Source organism: Jaculus jaculus, chromosome 16 (genome assembly GCF_020740685.1).
Source record: "Jaculus jaculus isolate mJacJac1 chromosome 16, mJacJac1.mat.Y.cur, whole genome shotgun sequence".
Taxonomy (NCBI): domain Eukaryota; kingdom Metazoa; phylum Chordata; class Mammalia; order Rodentia; family Dipodidae; genus Jaculus; species Jaculus jaculus.
In genome coordinates, this window is record NC_059117.1 from 47,436,061 (window position 1) to 47,459,108 (window position 23,048).

The 23,048-nt window shown below is 42.4% G+C and overlaps 1 protein-coding gene across 10 annotated transcripts in view; it reads left to right on the plus strand.

Annotated features, from left to right (window-relative positions):
• Cacna1d (calcium voltage-gated channel subunit alpha1 D) overlaps positions 1-23,048 on the plus strand; it is a 341,201-nt gene that overhangs the window by 193,524 nt on the left and 124,629 nt on the right. For 7 of the 10 annotated variants that reach the window (XM_004652736.2, XM_004652739.2, XM_045135612.1 and 4 more), the window contains 4 exons: positions 726-868; positions 10,177-10,329; positions 10,916-11,112; positions 18,515-18,618. In XM_004652736.2, coding sequence (XP_004652793.1) covers positions 726-868; positions 10,177-10,329; positions 10,916-11,112; positions 18,515-18,618 — 597 coding nt within the window. Of the gene's footprint in view, positions 1-725; positions 869-10,176; positions 10,330-10,915; positions 11,113-17,873; positions 17,978-18,514; positions 18,619-23,048 lie in introns of all 10 variants that reach the window. The other 3 variants (XM_004652738.2, XM_004652740.2, XM_045135618.1) reach the window with 1 other exon arrangement.

Here is a 23,048-nt window from a genome sequence, read left to right on the forward strand (position 1 = left end):
AAAACTTACCATGACTGCCAGATACAATATTACTCACATTTCAGAAGACAAAATGATATTAATACCTTCCCTTAGGTAACTGCTTTTAGCTTTTGCACACTATAGCTCCTCATGTGTGACTCATATTGTTCCCCAAATACCCCTATAAGGGTGTAGTGGGGCAACTGTGTGCCACCTACTGAGCATTGGGAACTTTGAAGTCACTCATTGATTCATCAAAACCCATCTGAGCACTTTATGTGTGTCAGGAACTGTTTCAGGCATGAGAGTGGAACAGACTGAATAAACAAGAGACTGAAACTCGCCCTTTGTGGAACTCCAACCTGCATTTCTCAGTAGTAAGTGGTATGACCTTGGGCAAATTACTTTTCCCAGTGTTTCCATGCTATAAAGTGGTACTAGTAATTCCTCTTTCTGAGGGCACACAGAAGCCCTAAGTAGTTCCCCTGTGGTCTCTGCATTCTCACTGTGTCCTGTTTCCACTTCTGTCTGACTTGCTTCTGGCCCCACTGACATGAATGCAGACAAGATTAGTTCTATCCCAAGTCTTATCCAGTAGAGGGTCAGGTCCAGATTTTACTTCCCAGTTCCTTGCTTTTGCTTTGCACTGCTTTAGGCAGCCAACACCCGGAATTAACTCATATTCAAAAATCATTACTATTATCATCCTGTTTTGCTCCCTAGGTGATAGACTGTAACATTTTTTTTTTCTGTTTTTCTTTCAGATTGTTTAGTGTAATTTTGGAACAATTAACCAAAGAAACAGAAGGCGGGAACCACTCTAGTGGCAAGTCAGGAGGCTTTGATGTCAAAGCCCTCCGTGCCTTCCGAGTGTTACGACCTCTTCGACTAGTATCAGGAGTGCCCAGTAAGCACATTTTGTTTCCTACAGCCAGCAGTGCTGTCCTTTCTGTTCTGGGTGGGTCTCAGGATTAGGAAACAATGCTCAGAGGTGAGTTGCCCTGTACCTATCTGGTGCCCATCAGGAGACCAGGCAGGCCTGTACAGTTGACAGTGTTCAGGGCTTGTAAGGGTCCCCATGATAGCACTAAAAGGGATGGATGGTTGGTGATTCTTGTCATCTGTTTAGAAGAGTCTTCTCTCGAAGAGAGACTGTCACTAGTGATGTCTATATAACCTATGTAACCAAAGGCTTCAGGAGAGTTGAATAAAGTCAATAAAAGGGGTCCTGGGAAGGTAGCTCAATGAACTGAGAGCTTACCATGCATGCATAGGACCTGAATTCATGTCTTCAGCACCCACATAAAAGTCAGACACTGGCAGGTGTCTGTAATCCCACCTACTGCATAAGGGAGGTACAGTCAGGAGAATCTCCAGAAGCTCGCAGGCCAGCTAGCCTGGCAAACAGCAGTGAATGCGAAAGACCCTGTATGAAACAGGGTTGGGGACGAGGATTCACATGGCATGCATGTACCTGCACTAAACAAGTGAACGTGCACACACACCAGAGGGAGGCAGGTGCTGGATGGTGGCAGGAAGCCTGTGCCTCTGGCTTCCTGGTTCCTGTCTTATGGAATCCTGCATTCTGCTCCCTGCTCCCAACCGGCCCCTCTGAAAGTGGTAGTGATATACATGATGCTGTTGGAGGGCTCAGAATGAGAACAACAGGGGTTGGGATCCCTGGATACTCTGACTAACTCCCCATGGCTAGGGGTTGCATGTGTCAGAGTCCCATGTGAGGAATAACATGTCAGCTTCACATCTGTACACAGGCAAAGCATCACCTTGGGTAAAGGTGGTTGTAGGGAGGCAATGGGAGCATGGTTGGATATTGTAGCAGGATGTCTAGGATAGAAGAGGCTCTGTGGGTGAGAGAGACTGGCATTATCCACTGGGCACTACAGTGCCGCTTCTTGTCAGGCAATACTTTGCTTCTGGCTCTGAATTCTAGGCCACATTGAATCACACCTAAGTTGGGAGGGAAGTCCATAAGAGGCTTGGTATTTGCCTCACTGGCTCTGCTCCTGATAGTGCCCCCTTGGAGGGGACTTAGAAAGTCAGTGTTTTGACACCTTTTCTAGGACTAGGACCTCTGAGATGATAGCCTGCTCAGAGCTGGTACAAGAAAATAGGACTGAAGATTGAGCCTGTTTTTCATAATTTATAAAGCTATCAGTATAGCACTGTTTTCTTTCCTCCTCAGAAGTTCTTCATGAAATTTTGTTAAGCCTGTTAGAACTCAGAATGCACCAAAAATCCAGAAAACAAAACAAAAACCCCCATCACATTTCCAAATTTAACATTTTTAAATGTAGGAAGTGGTGTTTTGTGTGTACTTATTTTCCCAGATGGTTCATTTATTTTCACTGAAAAAGATCAGCAAAAGTCAAAACCACAAAACTGTCTGGAAGCAGTTGAAAAACATAGAAATACCTTGGAAATGACTGGTGCAAGTGTAACATGGTTAAAGGAGAAGTTCAGTGAGCAAATATGTTCTCTCAGATTTAGTTGTTACAATTTAATCTAATTTCAAAAGACTTTTCCCCGTAAAGAGCAGATGACAGGATGGCATGTGCTAGGTGCAGACATGCGAAGCTGTGTGCTTGTGCTTGCATGAGCGTCCCTCACAGGGAAAGCACTCCTGTCTTGGCTGCATAGGCTAATGAGCTCAGTGGGAAATGAGCATAGTATTGGAGATGCTTGGCAGAGCAGTTTTGTGCTACTTTGTTTCCCCCAAAACATCATTGTTTGAAATTTGGTGAAGGTCTGCCTCTCATTCTCCATATCACCAAGAAGAAATGGGGTTCTGACTCTGACATAAGGACTTTTATGCCCATCTTTTAACTGCTTGTATGTGGGAACATTTGATTTGCTTATCAGATCCAAATGGAAGAAAGGAGGCAGGGGCTCCAGGCCATGCTGTTCCGGGCAGCTGTGGCTTTGATGTTTGTGTCTTTGTTTTTTTTTTTTTTTTCTCTCCAGTACATGAAATTGTTGAAAATGTTTGACTGTAGTTATTAAGAATTGTCTCCTCCCTCCTAGAGAAGTTCCAGACTACTCTATAGGACATATTTTGTGTGTACAGGAATATAGTCATTTTGGGAAAGGCATCTGTATTTCAGGCCACACTTCAGACATTCCCAGAGGGATTTTTTGTTTTTGTTTTTTGAGATAAGGTCTAGCTCTAGCCCAGGCTGACCTGAAATTCACTATGTAGTCTCAGGGTAGCCTCAAACTCACTGTGATCCTCCTACTCTGTCTTCTGAATGCTGGGATTAAAGGCATACGCCACCATGCCTGGCATCACCAGCATTCTATTAGCTCCAGAATGCTTATCAGAATACAGTCCATTGAAATGGGAAAGAGCTGTAAAGATCCTTTGCTCTTGACTTGGAAGGTGGCTCTGTGATTAAAGGTGCTTCTCTGCTGCAAGCCTGGTGACAAGAGCTCAGACCCGCAGCTGGTCACGCAGTGGTGCACATGGTCCCGGTGCACTGACAGCAGTGGGAAGAAGAGCTGAGAAAATCCTGAAGCTCTTAGGCCAGCTAGTCTGGTCTTCCCAGTGGCAAAAAGAGTAAAAACTGCCAGGTATGATGGCACACACCATTAATCCCAGCACTTGGGAGGCCGGGTAAGAGGATTTCTGTGAGTACGAGTGAATTCTAGGACAGCCTGGAATAGAGTGAGACCCTACCTTAAAAACAAACAAACAAAAAAAGCAGTAAAAACCCTGCCTCAAACAACGTGAAGGAGAGGTCCTACACCCGAGGTTACCTTAGACTTTGGCATGTTCATGATGGCTTGTGCCCATGAGTACACATATCATATTTACACACACCAATAAAAATATCCTCTAATTTGTCCACATCGCATCTTCTTTCACATGAACAAACTGAGACCATCTAAGAGGTAGAGACTTCAAACTCTCACAGCTAGTACGTAACCACACAGGGCCACATTCAAGGCACTTCATCTCTGGTCTGGCGTTCTTTCCTCACCTTCTCATGCCTTTTGTGAAGAAATATTTTATTTGTGAACATACATATGCATGCGTGCACACACAGAGAGAGATAGAGGAGAGAACAAGAACATGTATGGGCACGCCAGGGCCTCTTGCCACTGCAAATGAAGTCCAGATGCATAGATTTTCATAGGCATTAGTGGATAGAACCCAGGCTGGTAGGCTTTGCAAGCAAGTTCATTTAACTGCTGGGCCATAGCCAGCCCTCCCACCCATGCCTTTTTGATTAGAATCTCATGAGATCCAGTGTTCTTGCTGACTATGAACCTATGGGAGCTGAATGAATGAGTGCATACATGTTCACACTAAGATGTGGCTTCTTGTTATATTATCCTGACTAGTACTAGTATAAAATAGAGAAGTTACAGTAAACATAAAAATGTTCCTGAGCCACATTGTTCATAGAATTTAAGAACTAAGTGCTAGATGATTTGGGTTGGCTCATCCATGTATTAAAAAATAATAGCAAGAAAAAACCATCCAAGTACATTAAGAGCCAAAGCTCTCTTTCCCCCTCCACTTATTGCTTTTAGGAGGTGAAAATACTGACAATAACTCTTATTAGTCATTTTTTTTTTAAAAGAAACCATTGACACATTTAAAGTCAGTCATTATTTTTGTTGCAATAACTACTTTAGGACGACAGATCTGGCTGAATCTATAGTGCCCCTTTGACCTTTCCTGCCTGCCCCTGCCTCTCTGCCTGAGGCTTAACATGGGCCATATGTGTTACTTTTGCTGATAGCTTTTCTTTTCTTTTCTTGGCCTATTCTGACTCATTATTTATCTCTAAGCATCCCAGATTCTTAATCGTCCTTTGAATAGGCATTGGGAAAATGAGAAAGGGAAGAAGGAGGGAAATAAGTGACTGAGCAGAGGCTGAGGTCCTGGGTGGTGGGGAAATGCAGGACACAAACCCCCTGAGTCCAAGTGCTAGAGCGGCTCTGTGTTCCTGCCCTCCTTTCCCCAACGCACTCAACTGTTACCCCGTCCCTCTTTTTGTCATCTCTTTCTGTGGCTGCTATATCTGCACCATGACTCCAAGTCCCATTTGTCACTCAATCTCCATGAAGAATGATGCTGGTATTTTTATTGGTATTGCATTAAATCTATGTATTGCTTTTGGTAGAATTGCCATTTTCACAATATTAATTCTACCTATCCAGGAGCATGGGAGGTCTTTCCATCTTCTCAAGTCCTCCTCTATTTCTTTCTTGAGTGTTTTATGTTTTCGTTGTACAGGTCTTTCACATCCTTGGTTAGTGTTATTATTCCAAGGTATTTAATTTTTTTGTTGTTGTTGCTATTGACAGCCTCACTGATTTCTTTGTATATTTGTTCTTTGCATATAGAAAAGCTACTGATTTTTATGTGCATTGATTTTGTATCCTGCCACTTTACTGAAGGAGTTTATCACCTTTAGAGATTTTGAGATGGAGACTTTGGGGATCATATCATCTACAAACAGGGCTAACTTGACTACTTCTTTTCCAATTTGAATCCCTTTTATTTCTTCCTTCTGTCTTATTGCTTGGGCTAGTACTTCTAGTATTATGTTGAAGTGGTGAGAGTGGACACCCCTGTCTTGTTCCTGACCTCAGTGGGAACTCCTTGAGTTTTTCCCCATCAAGGATTATTTTGGCTTTAGGAGCTTTATTTATAGCCTTTATTGTATTGAGATATAAACCTCCATGCCTATTCTTTACAGTGTTTGGTCATGCATTGGTGGTGTATTTTGTGAAAGGCCTTCTCCTCATCAATTGAGATGGTCATGGGGTTCTTATGGTTCAGTTTACTTATGTGGTATATTACACTGACTGATTTCTATATGTTAAGCCATCCCTGCATCCCTGGAATGAAGCCTACTTGATCAAGATGGATAATGCATTTGATGTGTTGTTGAATTCAGTTTGTACAGATTTTGTCCAGGATCTTTGCATCTAGGTTCATTAGAGATATAGGCCTGTAGTTTTCTTTCCTTGTTGCATCTCTGTCTGGGTTTGGTGTTAGGGTGATGCTAGCTTCATAAAAGGAGTCAGGGAGGATTCCCTGGTCTCCGATTATGCAGAACAGTTTGAGAAAAATTGATTTCAGTTCTGCAATGAAGGTTTGATAGAATTCAGCTGAGAAGCCATACGGTCCTGGACTTTTCTTTTGGGGGAGGTTTTGATTACCTTTTTAATCCCCATGGATGTGATAGGTTTGTTTAGAAGATTAATCTGCTCTGAGCTTACTTTTGATAGCTGGTATATGTCTAGGAATTTATCCATTTCTTCCGGATTATTCAATTTTGTGGAGTAGAGGTTTTGGATGTATGCCCTAATGATTCTTCCAATTTCATTGATGTCTTTTGTGACCTCTCCTTTTTCATTTATGATTTTGTTACTTTGAGACGTCTTTTTTTTTTTTTTTTTTGCTTGATCAATTTGGCCAGGGGTTTGTCAATCTTGTGTATTTTTCCAAAGAACCAGCTCTTTGTATCATTGATTTTTTTTATTGTTTCTTAGTTTCCAATTCATTAATTTGTACTCTAATATTGATCATTTCTTCCCATCTGCAGCTCTTCTTGTTTTTTTCTAGCACCTCTAGGTGGACAGTCATGTTATTGATTTTGAATCTCTCTGGCTTGGTAATGAAGGCATTTAGAGATATGAATTTTCCCTTTAGGACTGCCTTCATTCTCTCTCATAAATTTTGGTAGGTTGTGTCTTCATTATCATTCAATTATAGGAATTTTACTATTTTTTTATTTCTTCCACAACCCATTAATTGTTTTAAAATGTGTTGTTTAGTCTCCAGGAGCTGGTGGAGTTCTTGATGTGTCTCTTGTTAATTTCTATCTTTAAAGCTTTGTGATCTGACATGGTACAGGAAATTACTTTAGTTTTCTTGACTTTATGAAGGCATGCTTCATGAGCTAATATATGGTCAATTTTGGAGAAGGTTCCATGGGCTACTGAGAAGAATGTATATTCTGTAGGGTTGGGGTGGAAAGTTCTGTAAATATCCATTAGGTCTAGTGGATCTATGATGTTGAGCTCTATTATTTCCGTTGATTTTCTGCTTGGATGATCTGTCTGTTGATGATAGTGGAGTATTGAAGTCTCCAACTATGATGGTGTTGGTGTTTATTTCTGTTTTGTTGTCGAGTAGATTTTGTTTTGTAAGCTATGGTGCCCCTGTGTTTGGTTCATATGCATTTATGATTGTGATATGCTCATATTACATCATTCCCTTGATGAGGAAGAAGTGACCTTCTTTGTCCTTTTGACTACAAGTCTATTTTATCAGATATTAATGTAGCAATACCTGCTTGTTTTCTATTTCCATTTGCTTAGAATATAATTTTTCAACCTTTCACCCTGAGGAGGTGTCTGCCTTTAGTGTTGAGGTGGGTTTCTTGAAGACAGCAGATAGAAGGGTCCAGTTTTTTAAAAATATATTTTATTTTATTTTTTATTTGTCAGAGAAAGAGGGAGGGGGAGAGAGAGAGAGAGAGAGAGAGAGGGAGAGAGGGGAAGCACGAATAGGCACACCAGGGCCTCCAGCCACTGCAAATGAACTCCAGACACATGCGCCCCCTTGTGCATCTGGCTAATGTGGGTCCTGGGGAATCGAACCTGGGTCCTTTGGCTTTGCAGGCAAATGCCCTAACTGCTAAGCTATCCCTCCAACCCAAGGGTCCAGTTTTTTGATACATCCTGATAACCTGTGTCTTTTGATGGGTGAGTGAAGGCTCTTAATATTTAAGGTTATTATTGTGAGGTTTGAATTGATCCCTGATATGATGAGGTGTTTTATGGGGTTGGGTGCTTTTTTGTGTTTTTGTACTATTTTGAGCCTGGTATATTTTGGTTCTTGGGATCTTCTTGTTGGCTCTTGAGATTGGTCATTTGTCTGTTCTGTATGGAATATTCCCTCAAGTGTTCTTGGTAGGTTTGGCTTTGTGTTCCTATAATCATAGAGTTGACTTTTTTCATGGAAAGGTTTTCTTTCACTGTCTATTATGAGGGATACTTTTGCTGGGTAGAGCAGCTTGGGTTGGAAGGCATAGTTTTTCAGACTTTGAAGTGTTCCATTCCAGGCCCTTCTGGCTTTCAGGATTTCCATTAAGAAATCTGATGTAATTCTGATGGGAATGCCTTTATATGTTGTGAATTGTTTCTCTCTTGTTGCTTTTAACACTCTCTTTGTTTTCATTGTTTTAACTATGATGAGTTTTAACTATGATGTGTCTTGGAGAGTTTTTTCTTTGGTCGTGTCTGTTTGGTGTTCTGTGGGCTTCTTGTATCTGGATGGGCCTCTCTTTGGAGAGATTCGGAAAATTATCTTCAATAATTTTGTTGACTATGGTCTCTATGCCCCTGGTCTGGATTTCTTCTCCTTTTGGTATACCCATGATCCTGAGATTTAGTCATTTTAGGGTATCCCACAGTTCCATTGTATTCTGTTCACTTGATTTTTTTGAACTTAGCAAAGTTTTTGGCCTTCCAATCAATTTCTTCTGTCTTGTCTTCCATGTTAGAGGTTCTGTCTTCCACATGAGTAACTCTGTTGGTGAGGAGTTTTTTTTTTTTTTTTTTCTGTTTCATTTTTGTTTTCTGTTGTGTTATTTTGCATTGTGTCCATCCTCTTTTGAGGTATGATTTCAATTTGACTTCTGGTTTTCTTGATGCTTCCTGGAGTTCATTCTTGCATTTGATCAAGTCTTCATTAAGCTTAATCAACTGGTTGTTGAGATTTTGCATTTCTTGACTTACCTTCAATTTATTCATATCTCTTTGGAGGGTTCTAACATTTTCTTCAATTATGTTAAGCCTACTGTCAAAAGCTGAATGCTCTAAGAGATGATTCTGTTCAATTTCATTGATACGATTGTCAGTTCTTTGATGGTTTGCTTCCAGTTCAGTGATTCTTTTGATTAGGGTCTCATTGGTTGTTGTGTTTTCATTTTGGGAATGAATTTCTGTTGATTTCTCTATGATTTCATTAGAGGATTCCATTGTAGGACTAAGCATCCTTGGTGGAGATCTCTGAGTTTTCTCACTTTTGTTGGCTTTTTTGCATTGTTGTCTACCCATTTAAGGAAGATTTTATTTTATTGAGGAGGAAGCAAGTTTTTGTCCTTTGGCCCATACACCATCTGATTCAGGTGAACAGGGATGTTGGTACCCAGTGGACAGTTAGGATACCAGAGCAAAAGGACTGATTCCACAGCTCACACAGGGACTAGGCCTCCCCAAGCAAGGCACAATGGGACCTACCAGGACCAGGGGCCTGGAAGGAACAAGGGAACAGGGATCTGGCCTACTTACTCTGTGCTATGTCCCCCCTCCCACTCCCCGCTCAGAACACAGGGAACTGGCACAGGGAACCAGAGCAGGGTGGTAAGAGGAGCCCAGATACAGGGCTCTGGCCTTCTCATACCAGACTGCAGTACCCGCCCACACACTGTCCATTCAGGCCACCTAGACTGGGTAGGAGCTACGTCTCTTTTCTGATGTTCTTTGTCACTATGTGACCACTTGTGAAGATACTCCCTTCCCCAAGCTCACATTGTATAATCATGGTGCATACTTACTTCTAGCCTCTTGTCTCTGGGATCTCTGTCCATGTCTATGGAAATCCATTCTATTCAGCATCTAGGCCCTACCCAGGGAAAAGCTTCCATGGGGTCCTCTTTCTTCATCTGACTCAGAGATATTTCTCTTTTCTCTTCATATTTCACGGTGGCTACTACTTTCATGGCATCTGCATGTTACCTGATTTAATTTGTGTTAAATTCTTATGTCTTCTTCTAGAGTATAATCTTTTTTAAAGAGAGGTCTTTTGTACAATATTAATATTGCCCAAAGCACTAACTCTTATATTAATACCTTATATATAGTGGACATTCAGGAGAGTTTTGTTGAGCAGATGAAAAAATGCAAATATGAGTTATTAACTTTACAGTCATTGGCCACTGTTCATTGGTCTTAGTTTTTCATTCTGTCTAGTGAAGGAATTGAATTAAATGATCTTTAAAATTCCTTTTAGCTCATCTTACATCCAGGCTTAGTAATAATTAAATGCTTTGAAATACCTCTGAGTTTTGTAACTGTATGTCACAAATAGAGCAAGCATCATTAGGAATTATATATATGGCTCATTTGAAGTGTCTTCTTGACTCATGAACTTATTTTTCTCTTTTCTAGGTTTACAAGTTGTTCTGAACTCCATTATAAAAGCCATGGTCCCCCTCCTTCACATAGCCCTTTTGGTATTGTTTGTAATCATAATCTATGCTATTATAGGATTGGAACTTTTTATTGGAAAAATGCACAAAACATGTTTTTTTGCTGACTCAGGTGAGTAATGAAAATGATAATTAACCTAACTTTAAAACTCTTTGGTTTTCCAAAAAAATCTTATATAATTTTAGAAAAATCTTTAAAATGGTAGTGGTGGGGTGCGGTTGCCAGATATACCAGCATTTCTACTGAGCCAGTAGTGAGGTTAGTATGAATTATGTTGAGAATAACTTGAGAGTTCATTTTCCTTTTCCTCTTTTTTTATTCTTTATTTGAGAGAGAGAGAATGGGCACTGCAGGGGCATCTAGCTACTGAGACAAACTTCACACTCATGTGCTACCATGCACCCCTGGCTTATGTGGGTCCTGGGTCCTTGGGCTTCGCAGGCAAGTACCTTAACCACTGAGCCATCTCCACAGCCCCTATCTTGGTTTTAATCAAGCATGTAAAGGCACTGCAATGCCATGGATGGCAACTAGAGGAAACTGTGAATTCCACTCAGGAAAGGTGTTTGAAGTAGACTTTCTGGGGTGACTAAGTTTGTGAGATGGCATGGTTGAAGGAGTGACAGGCATTCTGGAACTAGATGATGGTCCCAGTGTTCCTCTTCTGAGGGGTGCAGCCTGCTTCCTGTGCTTACAGATATCGTAGCTGAAGAGGACCCAGCTCCATGTGCGTTCTCAGGGAACGGACGCCAGTGTACCACTAATGGCACAGAATGTCGGAGTGGCTGGGTTGGCCCAAATGGAGGCATCACAAACTTTGATAACTTTGCCTTTGCCATGCTTACTGTGTTCCAGTGCATCACCATGGAAGGTTGGACAGACGTACTCTACTGGGTAAGTAGAGGAGAGAGCTCCTGGCATGCTCTTGCCTTGGAGAGGTTTTCTTAGAACCATTGTAGAGTTGGCTGAGAAAGAAATCCTGAAGGTTAGTTCTTTGGGAAGGGAAGCCAACTCAGACCTCTCTTTATTCAGTGAGGCCCTTTGTCCTGCTCCCCCAGCACACAGGCAGGTTGTGGAAGGGTCCTGCATGCTGTTGGTCCTGGCCTTTTAGTCCTTTCTCTCCCCAGTGCTACCTGAGGAAGTTGTTCTTGTCTGTGCCTGTGAGTCCCCTCTGGCAGCTTCAGGAGGCCAAGGATATACTGATGAGAGAACCAGAAGGCCATTTCTCAAGGGAAGAGGACCCTGGACTCAAACAGGCGGAAACTGAATACATAAAGGCAGGTTATCCAACTAGATCCTAAGGAGATGACAGGAAACACAGTCTGGGTCCCTTTCATGCTTTTCCTATCATAGTATAATGGTAGTCCACCATACAAGATTTATCTTCTCTATTGCCAGCTTTACTGCACATCTGTCTGGCACAAGCCCCTACTTCCTTGGAGATGTAGGTATCTGGCAGAGAATGTGGAAAAAACACATCAAAGTGCCAGAGCTTGTTTACCCTCCAACAGGTCAATCACCCTTTTGGTGGTTAGGGTCTGATCCCTCTTACTCTTGGCAGAGCCAGAAAGGGTTGTTGTAAATAAAGGACAGAAGCTGTTTCCCTGAGTGACTTTGCTTGTAGGCAGAATGTTTTAAGCTCATAGAAATTTAAAAATTGTTGTCCCACAGCATAGGAGTTGTTAGGACAAAACAGCTAGCATAGAGATTTTTAGCCAAAAGCCAAGTCCAAATGGTATTAACAAAGATTCCAAAAGTAAGTTGTTTAAAGAAAGTTTGTCTTAAGTCCTTCCTGAGTGGGCAGTCTCTAGGTAGAAGGCCTAGAAATTGAGGAGTAGCCTCTGTTAGTTTCTAAATTCTCTGCTTCAGAGAAGATACCACATGATGATTACCCATAGGGTTAGCTTCTCTCACTGGTGAGCTCCATGCTTGCAAGAACATCAGAAACCCTCCATAGTCAGCCCTCTGTATCCACAGGTCCTGTGGGTTTTCCTGATTTACCTAACTACAGACTGAAAATGTACTGACTATGTTCTGACTTGTTTTATTGTCATCATTCCCTAAGAAATATAGTAAGATGAGTATTTATATAGTGTTAGGAATGAAAAGTGGCCTAGAGATGGCTTAAAGTATATGGGAGGATGTGTATAGGCCATATGCAAATACTGCACCATTTTATATCAGAGACTTTAGCACCTGTGGATACTGGTATCCAAGGGGGCTTTGGCTGGAGCTGGTCCCCTGCAGATACTGAGGGCTGACCGTATAGTCTATGATAGACAGAAACTAGGTGTGTCTTAGCCTTAGTGCTAAGGTGTGAATCTTGGTTACCTTTGATAAGGGTTAAACCATTACCACCTTCTATCTTGTTGGTCCTTCCTCCCTTGCTTTTTATGGTTGTTGAAGTGTGTGTGTGTGTGTGTGTGTGTGTGTGTGTGTGTGTGTGTACATGTGTGTGATGTGTGTGCATGCTTATCCATTACATTCACATTATATTTCATGAAAAGGAAGGATGAAGGAAAATACTCTCAGGTTGGATACAGTATTCACTTTTTACTTCTGTCTCCTAAGTTACAACTTCTTAGTGAAATGAAGACTCAATTCTGTTATTCCCTGGAAATTCCTGATAAACAGAAAAAACATCATTCAAGTAGCCCAAATTGTTTTTCCCTCTCCAAATGGTACAAAAACCAATACATTGAATTTTTAAAAAGTAACAATCTGTGACTCTCTCAGATTTGTTTCTCTCTGCTGTCATGGTGAATTGTCAAATGCTGGTCCAACATGGCTTGAGTAATGGAAAGTTCTGTCATATATATTATATTTCTGCACAGTGATTCTCTCATAGCAGTTGTCCTGCTATCAATTTCCTGTTGCAAACTCTGGGAGTGTGACTCAAGGAGAGAAAACTATGCACCTAGAAATGCAAGTTTCCACTTGTTTTTGTGAGAACTTTTAAGTACTATCTAGGATGATACAATATATTGTTAGCTTGCTAATCACTAGTTAATAATTTAATGATATAATTACATTCTCTATGAATTAAACACATAGCATCTTTATTTTGATGGAGGAACTCAAGTAATTCATAAACATTATTCAGCTCTACATCCCTTTATAGAAGATCTGGGATCTTAAAGATGGAGACAGTAGGATGTGGAGAGACCCCTGAGTATCCTCAGAATCGTCCAGCAAGTGGCTATTGCCCTTGATCTAGGCCAGGGGTCTGTGGATATATATAAGTATATTTGGCCTTAAAGGCCATCTTATCCCTGATTTAGCTACTAACTTTATCACTGGACCTTGGAGCCAGCCATAGACAGCACATCAATGAACGGTGGTAGCTATATTCCAACCAAATTTCATTTTTGGACCCTGAAATTAGCTTTTCAGTGAAATTTCAGGCATTATGGAATATTCTTTTTATTTTTTTCCATTTAAAAATGTAAATCCAATCTTTAACTTGTCATATAAAAGCAGGAAGTGAACTCCACATAGCTTGAATGCTATAGTTTAGGAACCCCCAGTTCTAGACTGGAACCTTTCTTTGGCATTTTTCCACATGTTGGTAGTTTGTAGCTCCTTCTGCAACACTAGGGGGCAGCTCAGTAATGTTGTCCAGAGTATTCTCTAAGATCTTACTCTCTCCAACACATTGGGGTTATTTTTAATTGCTTGTTGATTGCATTTATTAATTCATCGTACAGATAGACAAGAGCCAAGGAACCAAACCTTCTCAGTATTTTATGGACCACCGTCATCTGGAAGCCACACAGCTGTGTCCCAGAACAGAACATCCCCACCCAGCACATACCAACTACTCCACAAATACAAATGATTGTTGTCACTTTTCAACTGGACCAAGCCCATTGCCTCATTAGGGTAGATGGGCTGTGTCTGACTATTTTTATACACTCTCTTGGGATATGAAGGGAACTCAGTTTTAAAGATTGATGGCCAGCAAGTTTCTCAGCACTGTAGCAGTTTGTTTATGGTGGATAAAGTCTTTGTATCAAATCAAGTTTATATGCAGCCAGTGTTCTTGAGCTCATGCTCTAGTTCTCAAGAGTGTCTGGCAAATGGCTGCCAGGGTTTTGGAAAGGGAACTATGGAAAGCTACACCTGGAATAGAACTATTTGAGGGTGTGGGGAGTGGGTTTATTAACTTCTGGCAGAAAAAAATTATCATAAATATATTTTATAGAGTGAGCTCCATAAACATTGATCACTATGTCATTTGACTCACACACAATTGTCTGCCATGGAGATGGCAGAATGCAGTTCAGGGAAAGAGTGCTGGTTGGCCTGGTTGTGGCCCTGGGATTGTCACTGAATCTCACTGGGCTTTGCTTTCTTTGTCCACATAATGACCTCTACTTTCCCCCTTTGACTTAGAGGAAGTTTTTTTCTTTAGAGGAAAAAATTTTTTTCTTTCTCAAGGTAGGGTCTTACTCTATAGCTTAGGCTGGAATTCACTATGTAGTCTTAGGCTGGCCTCAAACTCATAGCCATCCTCCTACCTCTGCCTCTCGAGTGCTGGGATTAAAGGTGTGCGCCACCATGCCTGGCTCAGAAGATATGTTTTTAAATGTAAAAAATCAGGGCTGGAGAGATGGCTTAGCGATTAAGGCAAGCCAAAGGACCCAAGTTCACTGCTCCAGGACCCACGTTAGCCAGATGTACAAGGGGCCACACGCATCTGGAGTTCGTTTGCAGTGGCTAGAGGCCCTGGTGCGCCCATTCTCTCTCTCTCCCTCCCTGTTTCTCTGTCAAATAAATAAAAATAAAATATTAAAAAAGAAACCAATTGCCAGGTATTGGTTTTAGGAGAGCTAGCCACCTAAGTCCCTTATGGCTTCTTGCCCCAATGAAAGAACACCAAGCCCTTTCTAGATGGTGCACAGGCTGGTGGAGGTGCCGGCTGTCAGACCCTAACTGGAAGAACTTGTGGTCAACTGATAGTTCTGCTCATTCAAGGCACCTGGGAAATTCTTCCCTATCAGGTCAGGAAAAAGATTGCCTTTTTCCTGCCTTTATGCTCTGCCAGTGAGAAAAAAAAAGCAAAATACCTTAAATTGTCCTTTAATTTGAGACATGTATATACATTTCAGCCTTTAAAATGAGGAGCTAAAATTAAATAGGTATCCAGATTATGTTTTGGCACCCAAAACATAATTTTTAAAACTTAATCTAGTGGGCTGGAGAGATGGCTTAGCAGTTAAGGAGCTTGTCAGCAAAGCCTAAGGATCCAGGTTCGATTCTCCAGTACCCACGTTAGCCAGATGCACATGGTGGTGCATGCATCTGGAGTTTGTTTGCAGTGGCTGGAAGGCCTGGTGCACCCATGCTCTTACTCTATCTGCTTCTTTCTCTCTCTCTCAAATAATAAATTAAATATTCTTTAAAAAAAACCTTAACATAAATTGAAGTGCTTATTGATAGGCCATGCAGACAAAATCCCAAGCAGATTTTCTCTCTTAATGTGAGTAACTTTGGGAAAAGCCTGGTAGCTACAGTTTTTTCCCCTATGCATATGATGAGGTCTAAGAAATTTCTAGCTCTGCCAAGGGACTTGATTGAGAAGGTTTAGTCAGGAGAAAGACAGGCCCTGAGAGCTTGAGTTTTTTCTCTTGTCCATCTTCTGGCAGAGAGCAAAGATCTCCCAGGACTTTAGAAACTCCTGCTTGCCATCAATCCTTCCAGAGGAGATAGGAGGTTTGAGCAAATGCCAATCTGCCAAGGACCTATCTACTCCCTAAGAGGTTGAGATGCATCTTAATTTATTTTTTTTCTTTTTGAGGCAGGGTCTGGCTCTAGCCCAGGCTGACCCGAAATTCACTCTGTATTCTCAGAGTGGCCTCGAACTCACAGCCATCCTCCTACCTCTGCCTCCCTAGTGCTGGGATTGAAGGCGTGCGCCACCATGCCTGGCTCTCATCTTAATTTCTTTAAGGGAGGCTTTCCTTTCTGGGTGGAGCTGAAGCTATTGGTAGAGTCCTAATCTGGAGATACCAGACTAACACTAAGGAGGGATGCTCAGGCAGATGGCTTGGTGAGAAGAGAGAGGCTTCCTAGTGAGACCCCTTCACCTGCATGTCCTCCCCTCACCCTATGGCTAGTGTCCCCACCATGTGTACCTCTGCTCCTAGAGAGGAAAACGGGTCCAGAGAAGTTTCTGTCACAGGTGTTGCGGCTCTGGACCCCATACCAGGCAGCCTGTTTTTAAATAAGTTTAGTGGTATAGTTGCTTTGAAAGATCTACTCTCTGCCTTCCTGCTGAAATTAGTTTATCCAACTTAATTAGATCAACAATTACAGCCATGGCCCTGGCTCATTCATTCCTCTAATTGCCAATGTAGGATGTGCAGACCGATAGCAGTTCTATTAAGCACATCAATTTTCATGTGGTCAAAACAGGTGTTTCATAAGGGCTTTAATGTCCTCTTCCTAGACTTTAGCAACAGATGTTAGGTAATTTTTTATAATGTTCCTTTTTCCTGTTTGGCTTCTGTATGAAGCAAACATTGTGAAATGCATGAGCCTTGTTCTGTGAGGCTAAAACCTGGGGCCAGTTACTGTACAGGAAGGCACACACACTTGAAACCATCAAGGTTTGCACCTGCAAGGCAAAAGCAGAGGGCCTGATTACTGATCGACTGAAGACTCTGGCTGTTCAGCAGGGGTCATACCCTGGGTCATCTGTTTTGTTACCCAACTCTTCCTTAACATCTCCTTCCTGGGAGAGGTGCTTGCCCAATTAAACACTGACCTGTGTTGCTGGAAAGTTCCATCCAACTGTGATTCTTAAAGCACCTGTTTGCTCCAGCATGAAATCTGCTCACTATCAAACCTTCCCTGGGAGATCTCACAAGGAGGCCCATTCCTGACCGTGCGGTTGGAGCTGTTCCAGAAATAGGCCAGGGGCTCCTGGCCAAGCCCACTTTCACTTCTGATCCCAACAACTCAGATCTAGGATAAAGCCAGGGTCCTTTTGCTTTTGTGGGTGCAGCTGAGAAAAAAAAACCCTTCCCCACAGCACCCTTGTGTCAACTGTTGACCTCTGAAACATTTTTGTCTTCTGTTTTCATTTAGTAGTGTGTTCACTGACTGCAAATAACATTTAAGGTAGGCTAGGTTTCCTTAAATAGATGGGTTAGCTTCCAGTAGTAGAAGGTTGTTTTGGATTTATGTTTAAATACGAGTATATAGGGTCAAATGTTAGAAGTTTGTCTCTATAATTAAGACTTTTCCACCATCACAAATATTAATGGCAAAGTTAAGACTAATTCTTTGGGCAGAGAAGGCACTAGGTTCTGACTGAACACTAGTTTTATCCCCTATATAATCTCTTCAAAGAAATAGCTTATCAGAGAAGTTTCTTGAGATAGCTAAATTCCAGCTCATTTCCCTACCTGGGGCCATGTTCTGCTATTATTTGGCCTGCAAGCCTCTGTAACTCTTTTGTGTGTGCAGACATGCTTGTGTGCCTGTGTGTGTGTTGGGAAAATGTAATGAGTGTATGTTGGCTGTTGTTGTCTCTGATTTCAGTCTAAGTAAATGTTTTAATCAATGTATAGAATGTTCTGTCTGATATGACCCTCTCTCCTGATCAGATTCTTCTATTAACCCCTATGAGAACATCTTATTTCTTGCAGATGAATGATGCTATGGGATTTGAATTGCCCTGGGTGTATTTTGTCAGTCTCGTCATCTTTGGGTCATTTTTCGTACTAAATCTTGTACTTGGTGTATTGAGCGGGTAAGCTACACCTCTTTCATCTTGAAAGCAGAGTCTCGAGGACAGTTGCCAAGACCACACAGGCTTTGCTAGAGGGCCTCTGGGCTAGGGTGCCAGTCATTCTCTGTCTGTCCTGGGATGCTTCCCAAGCCAAGCTGTTTCCTGGAACTTCACAGCCTTTATGATGATTATGACCAGGAATTAATCAGCATTGTTGCTTGGGATGTAAATAGTTTCCATTTGCTTGCCCTTTTTTCTGTCCTAAAATGAGATACATTTGTAATTACCTTCTTGGTTTAGATCCAAATCTAATGCACATTAATTGGTACCAAACTGTAGCTAAATGATCTAATCTGGGCTGAGTTTTGGTAGGCTCCCTTTTGTCAATTTCAGCAACAGAACTTGTCCTTGTTTGAAGAAACAGGTGAAGGACCCAAACTCTGTCCCTGTCCTAGTAGTGCTAACCTTCAGGCAAAGCCCTGCATGGTACGCAGCTGAACTGGGGCTCTGCTCTTTAGTAAATGGATAACTGATAACTGATCTCCTTACATTTTGCAGGTAAATGATGCGATAGGATGGGAATGGCCATGGGTGTATTTTGTCAGTCTGATCATCCTTGGCTCATTTTTCGTCCTTAACCTGGTTCTTGGTGTCCTTAGTGGGTAAGCAGTTGGATCTGCGTTGCCACACGTGAGGCAGTTCCATGTGTCTCCCAGCTGCTCCCCCCTCACGCTTCTTTGCATGCATTTGGACTCTTATGTCCTCTCAGTGTGTTGCTTTTGGATTGAACTGTGATTCTTAATGCCTGTATCTGTTTGTAAGATTCTGTGGGTTTGATGCTTGCCAAGCATTGTTAACTTTACGAAAATGTCTCCTTGAAGCATTAGCAGGTAGATTACAAGTGAGTAAAAAGGCTTCTCAGCCTTGGTACCTCCTGGGAAGGGCTGTTGTCTCTTGTGGGTCTCCTTCTATTAGTACATAACCTGGCCCCTCTCAGTCACCCTCTGGGCATTTTAAGTACTTCCAGTGGTGTCTCAGATTTTGTGGTAAAGCAAAAATGAGCCTTGATTAGCACATAAATACTCCGCAGTTTCAAAACCTTCCTTCCTGAGATTGGGATTCTTTATTAGCTTGATTTTCTATGGCTGTCACTATGAGTAAGTATTATTATGTTTCAGTTTTAATCTCTCCTTAATGCAGATGGATGGCACACACTTCCCAGAGACTTACCACAGTCTACATCATTCCGTCACATTTTTGAAATTCATTTTGTTTCATGCCTTGTCTTTGGACTGACCTTCCATGTAGAGAGGGTTCAGGGGAGACAGGCTGGGTGGATGTCTTGGGCTATGTCCAGAGCCTCCATGGGCAGCCAATGCATCTCACTGTCTCTAAGGTACCCTAGAACATGGAGCCCCCCGTTGAAGCAGTCTGGAGCTCCCTCAGCAGTGCACCAGCACACTGTTACTGCTGCAGGAGCACACACTCCCTGGCCTGTCACTGCACTGAGCCCACACTTCCTCAGCAAATCGCACTGATGGCTTGGTTACAAGTGAGCTTATCTGCACACGCATTGTGTCTTGCTGTGGCTTGGGGAGTGATGTCTTTATGAACACTGGTTAACGAAAGGAGCTTAGCTCGGTTTCTGTCTTGATGCAGAGCAGGCTGAGAGGTCCGTGTGGACTGCTCCTCATTCGTCAGCCTCCGTCAGTCTGCCCTGCTGTGTGCTCCCAGATTGACAGAGTCAGTTCCACACCAGAGACCCAATCTTGGGAGTCCCTTATCTAGAAATAGCCCAGGAGCAATGTGCCTGCACCCCCTCAGGGAAAAGACTTGGAAGTTGGGGCTGACCTGGGGAAGAAAAAGAGGTGACAGAATCTTGCCCCATCCCAACACCCTTCTACAGATGGTGTTCTTTCATTGAAAACTTTAAAAGGCCTTTCTCCTTTCCTCCTCCTCCTCCTCCTCCTCCTCCTCCTCCTCCTCCTCCTCCTCCTCCTCCTCCTCCTCCTCCTCCTCCTCCTCCTCCTCTTCTTCTTCTTCTTCTTCTTCTTCTTCTTCTTTTTTGAACATTGACTTGCGTTTTTTTGAGACAGCATCTCACTCTGTAACTCCAGGCTGGCTTTGAACTTACAACAATCCTCCTACTTCAGCCTCCAGGTCCAGTTAATGAACCTCTGTGGCCTCAGGTTGGGGTCAAGGTGGTGAGAGTGGCATTTGTCCCCAGAAAAACTTTGCTACAGGAACTACCCATATAAGGCCACAGCAGTTCTGTTGTGGATTTCTTGGCACTCCATGGCTCCTAGAACTAACTAAACCGACAGAGACCATGGAAACCACTAATTTTAACAGTGCCAGTGACATGCCTTATCTTTAATTTCCCCTAGCAAGGGCTGTGGCCCCAGCATGATGAAGCAGAGGTATGAGCCAAATCCTGAGGTGTTTAAAAAAAGCCAAAGGGAAAAGATGGGGGTGGGGCTTTCCATTTTAATGATGGAGGTTTAACATGTAATCCTGTGGGAGGTACCCAGAACTGGAGGATTAAATAAAAAGCACACATCCTCCTGAGACAACAGCTTATTGAAATATATCTTGGGGAAAAGTAATGAGTTTTTTAAAGACATCATTTTTATATCAAAAGAAAACTATGAAGGAGAATGCAAATGATACATGAATGTTAAAAAAAAAAAAAACAAATCTAAGACTTACTGGTGATTTTAGCTCATGCTGTGCCCAGACTCCTAGACACTGCCTGTCCCCAAACCACTTGGGTAGGAAATTGTAGAGGCAGGCTCTGGGAGAAATCAGAACTGTCTGTAAAGCAGAACTGTGGATGCATGGTGGCTCTTCGGCCAGTATTCTCTCAGTTCCTAATGAGTGAGATCCCTGCTCTGAGCCAGGAATGCCAAGATGTCTAAGACATAGACAATAGCCCTGAGCTACGGCCTGCACTGTCTCATGGGGCAAGACTGTGTATTAGCAGCGCAGTAGGGCAAGTGTTACAACTGAAGAGCAGGAGGGTTTTGGGGGGAAAAGTGACCAGGGGCCAGCATGCTTCTACCTCCTCTGTGCCTCTCTTCTTACTTTCCTGCTTGTATATTTTTGTAGTTAAAGCACAGTTAACATTGTTATTTTCATTTTAAGATTCTTCACATTTTTTAAGAGAACATTAGAGGTGTTACACAACCCGAAGGACATAAAATGTCAGAAGGAGCCGGGAGTGGTGGCGCACGCCTTTAATCCTAGCACTTGAGAGGCAGAGGTAGGAAGATTACTGTGAGTTCAAGGCCACCCTGAAACTACGTAGTGAATTCCAGGTTAGCCTGGGCTAGAGTGAGACCCTAACTCAAACAAACAAACAAACAAAAGTATCAGAAGGAAGACAATTTTTGTTGCATAGCCCATAAGGGACTTTGAGGTGATCACAAATGTAATCTCAAAAGCTCTGCATTATTTCAGGCACTTCCGACAAGACTGCATATGTTATAGCCTTCTAATGAAGAGATGTTAGATGATGCTGTGGCATTTGAATGTTACCCATTTAATTTTATTGTGTGTGTGTGTGTGTGTGTGTGTGTGTGTGTGTGTGTGCGTGTGCACGTGCATGCACACTTGAAACAGGATCTCACTGTGTAGTCCAGGCTTGCCCCAAACTGGTGGTGGTCCTCCTGACGCAGCCCCTCCAGTGCTGGAATTATAGGTGTGCACCATGGCACCTGGCTGTTCACCCATTTGAAACATTTGCTAAACTTTGGCTTTTCCCTTTAAGTGTGGCCATGCCATACTATTTCATTCTTGCACTAACTTTAATCTACACAGTTAATTGGGTATTTGTACACTTTTAATGTATTTTATAGCTAATGCTCCAGAAACATTTGATCTTTTTCCCCTTCAAGGTGAGTATGACGCCTATGAATAGTGGGTGTGCTCTGTGAGTGTGAGCAGAGATGACCACCATTTCTGACGATGTGCTCCATGGGAGGGACTAACGATGTCTGTAACTAGTGCTATAATTTCTGTCATTTAACATTTGGTTAAATCTTTAAAGACATGATCTCATCATAGGCAGAGAATTGGAATGAGTGTCTCCTTTTAAGTCTGAAATGCAGATAGTTTATGTATGCCTTTTCACATTGGCTCTTGAGAAGTGTGCTGATTCTTTTCCCTTTCAGAGGTGCTCACTTAATTCCTGTCCCTTTTGAGGTTGTCCTCAGCATGTAGGCACATAAAAGAGCACAGTCGTGTCTTAGTACTGGATCCCTTTAGAGACACTGCTGGAGCCTCAGGGAGAATGGCAGTCACAGGTGGTGGGTTACACACACTGCACTTGCTTCTCCACTCCAGGATCTACCTGTGGTGTCAGTGTCTGGGTCACTGAGGCAGAGAACTTTCTGGCTTCTGGGAAAGCTGAGACCTGGGTCTGTCCTGTTAATGTTCCACATTCACTCTGGGACTCAGTCACTCTGAGCTTCAATCTCCCCCTCCATGAGCCAAGAATAATCCTGTCTTGCTGTCTGTCTTACAAGGTGACTTTCAATAAGCTAATGAACACATTCAACCCTGCAGAACTGCTTTGAGATACAGAGGATTTAGCATGTCCTTATCTTCAATTCACAGATCTTTCTGCTCTACCTCCCTCACTGGGTAAAGAAGAAACAGTCAGGGGGCTCTTCTGCAATTCTCAAATGTGAATTTTTCTGGATTTTCCAGGAATGATCAAGAGCAACACTGATTATATTCACATTAGTATTGTGTTCTGTGCCACTTACGAAGTGACATGGGGGCGGGGTAATAGTCCTTTCTCAGCTGTGATGTACCATGCAGGCTAAAATCCTTGTTACTGAAGTTGTACTTGGTGAGAATTTCTTTTTTAAATTATTTTATTTTATTTTATTTATTTATTTGTGAGCGACAGACACAGAGAAAAAGACAGGTAGAAGGAGAAAGAGAGAATGGGCGCGCCAGGGCTTCCAGCCTCTGCAAACGAATTCCAGACGCGTGCGCCCCCTTGTGCATCTGGCTAATGTGGGTCCTGGGGAACCGAGCCTCGAACCGGGGTCCTTAGGCTTCACAGGCAAGTGCTTAACCGCTA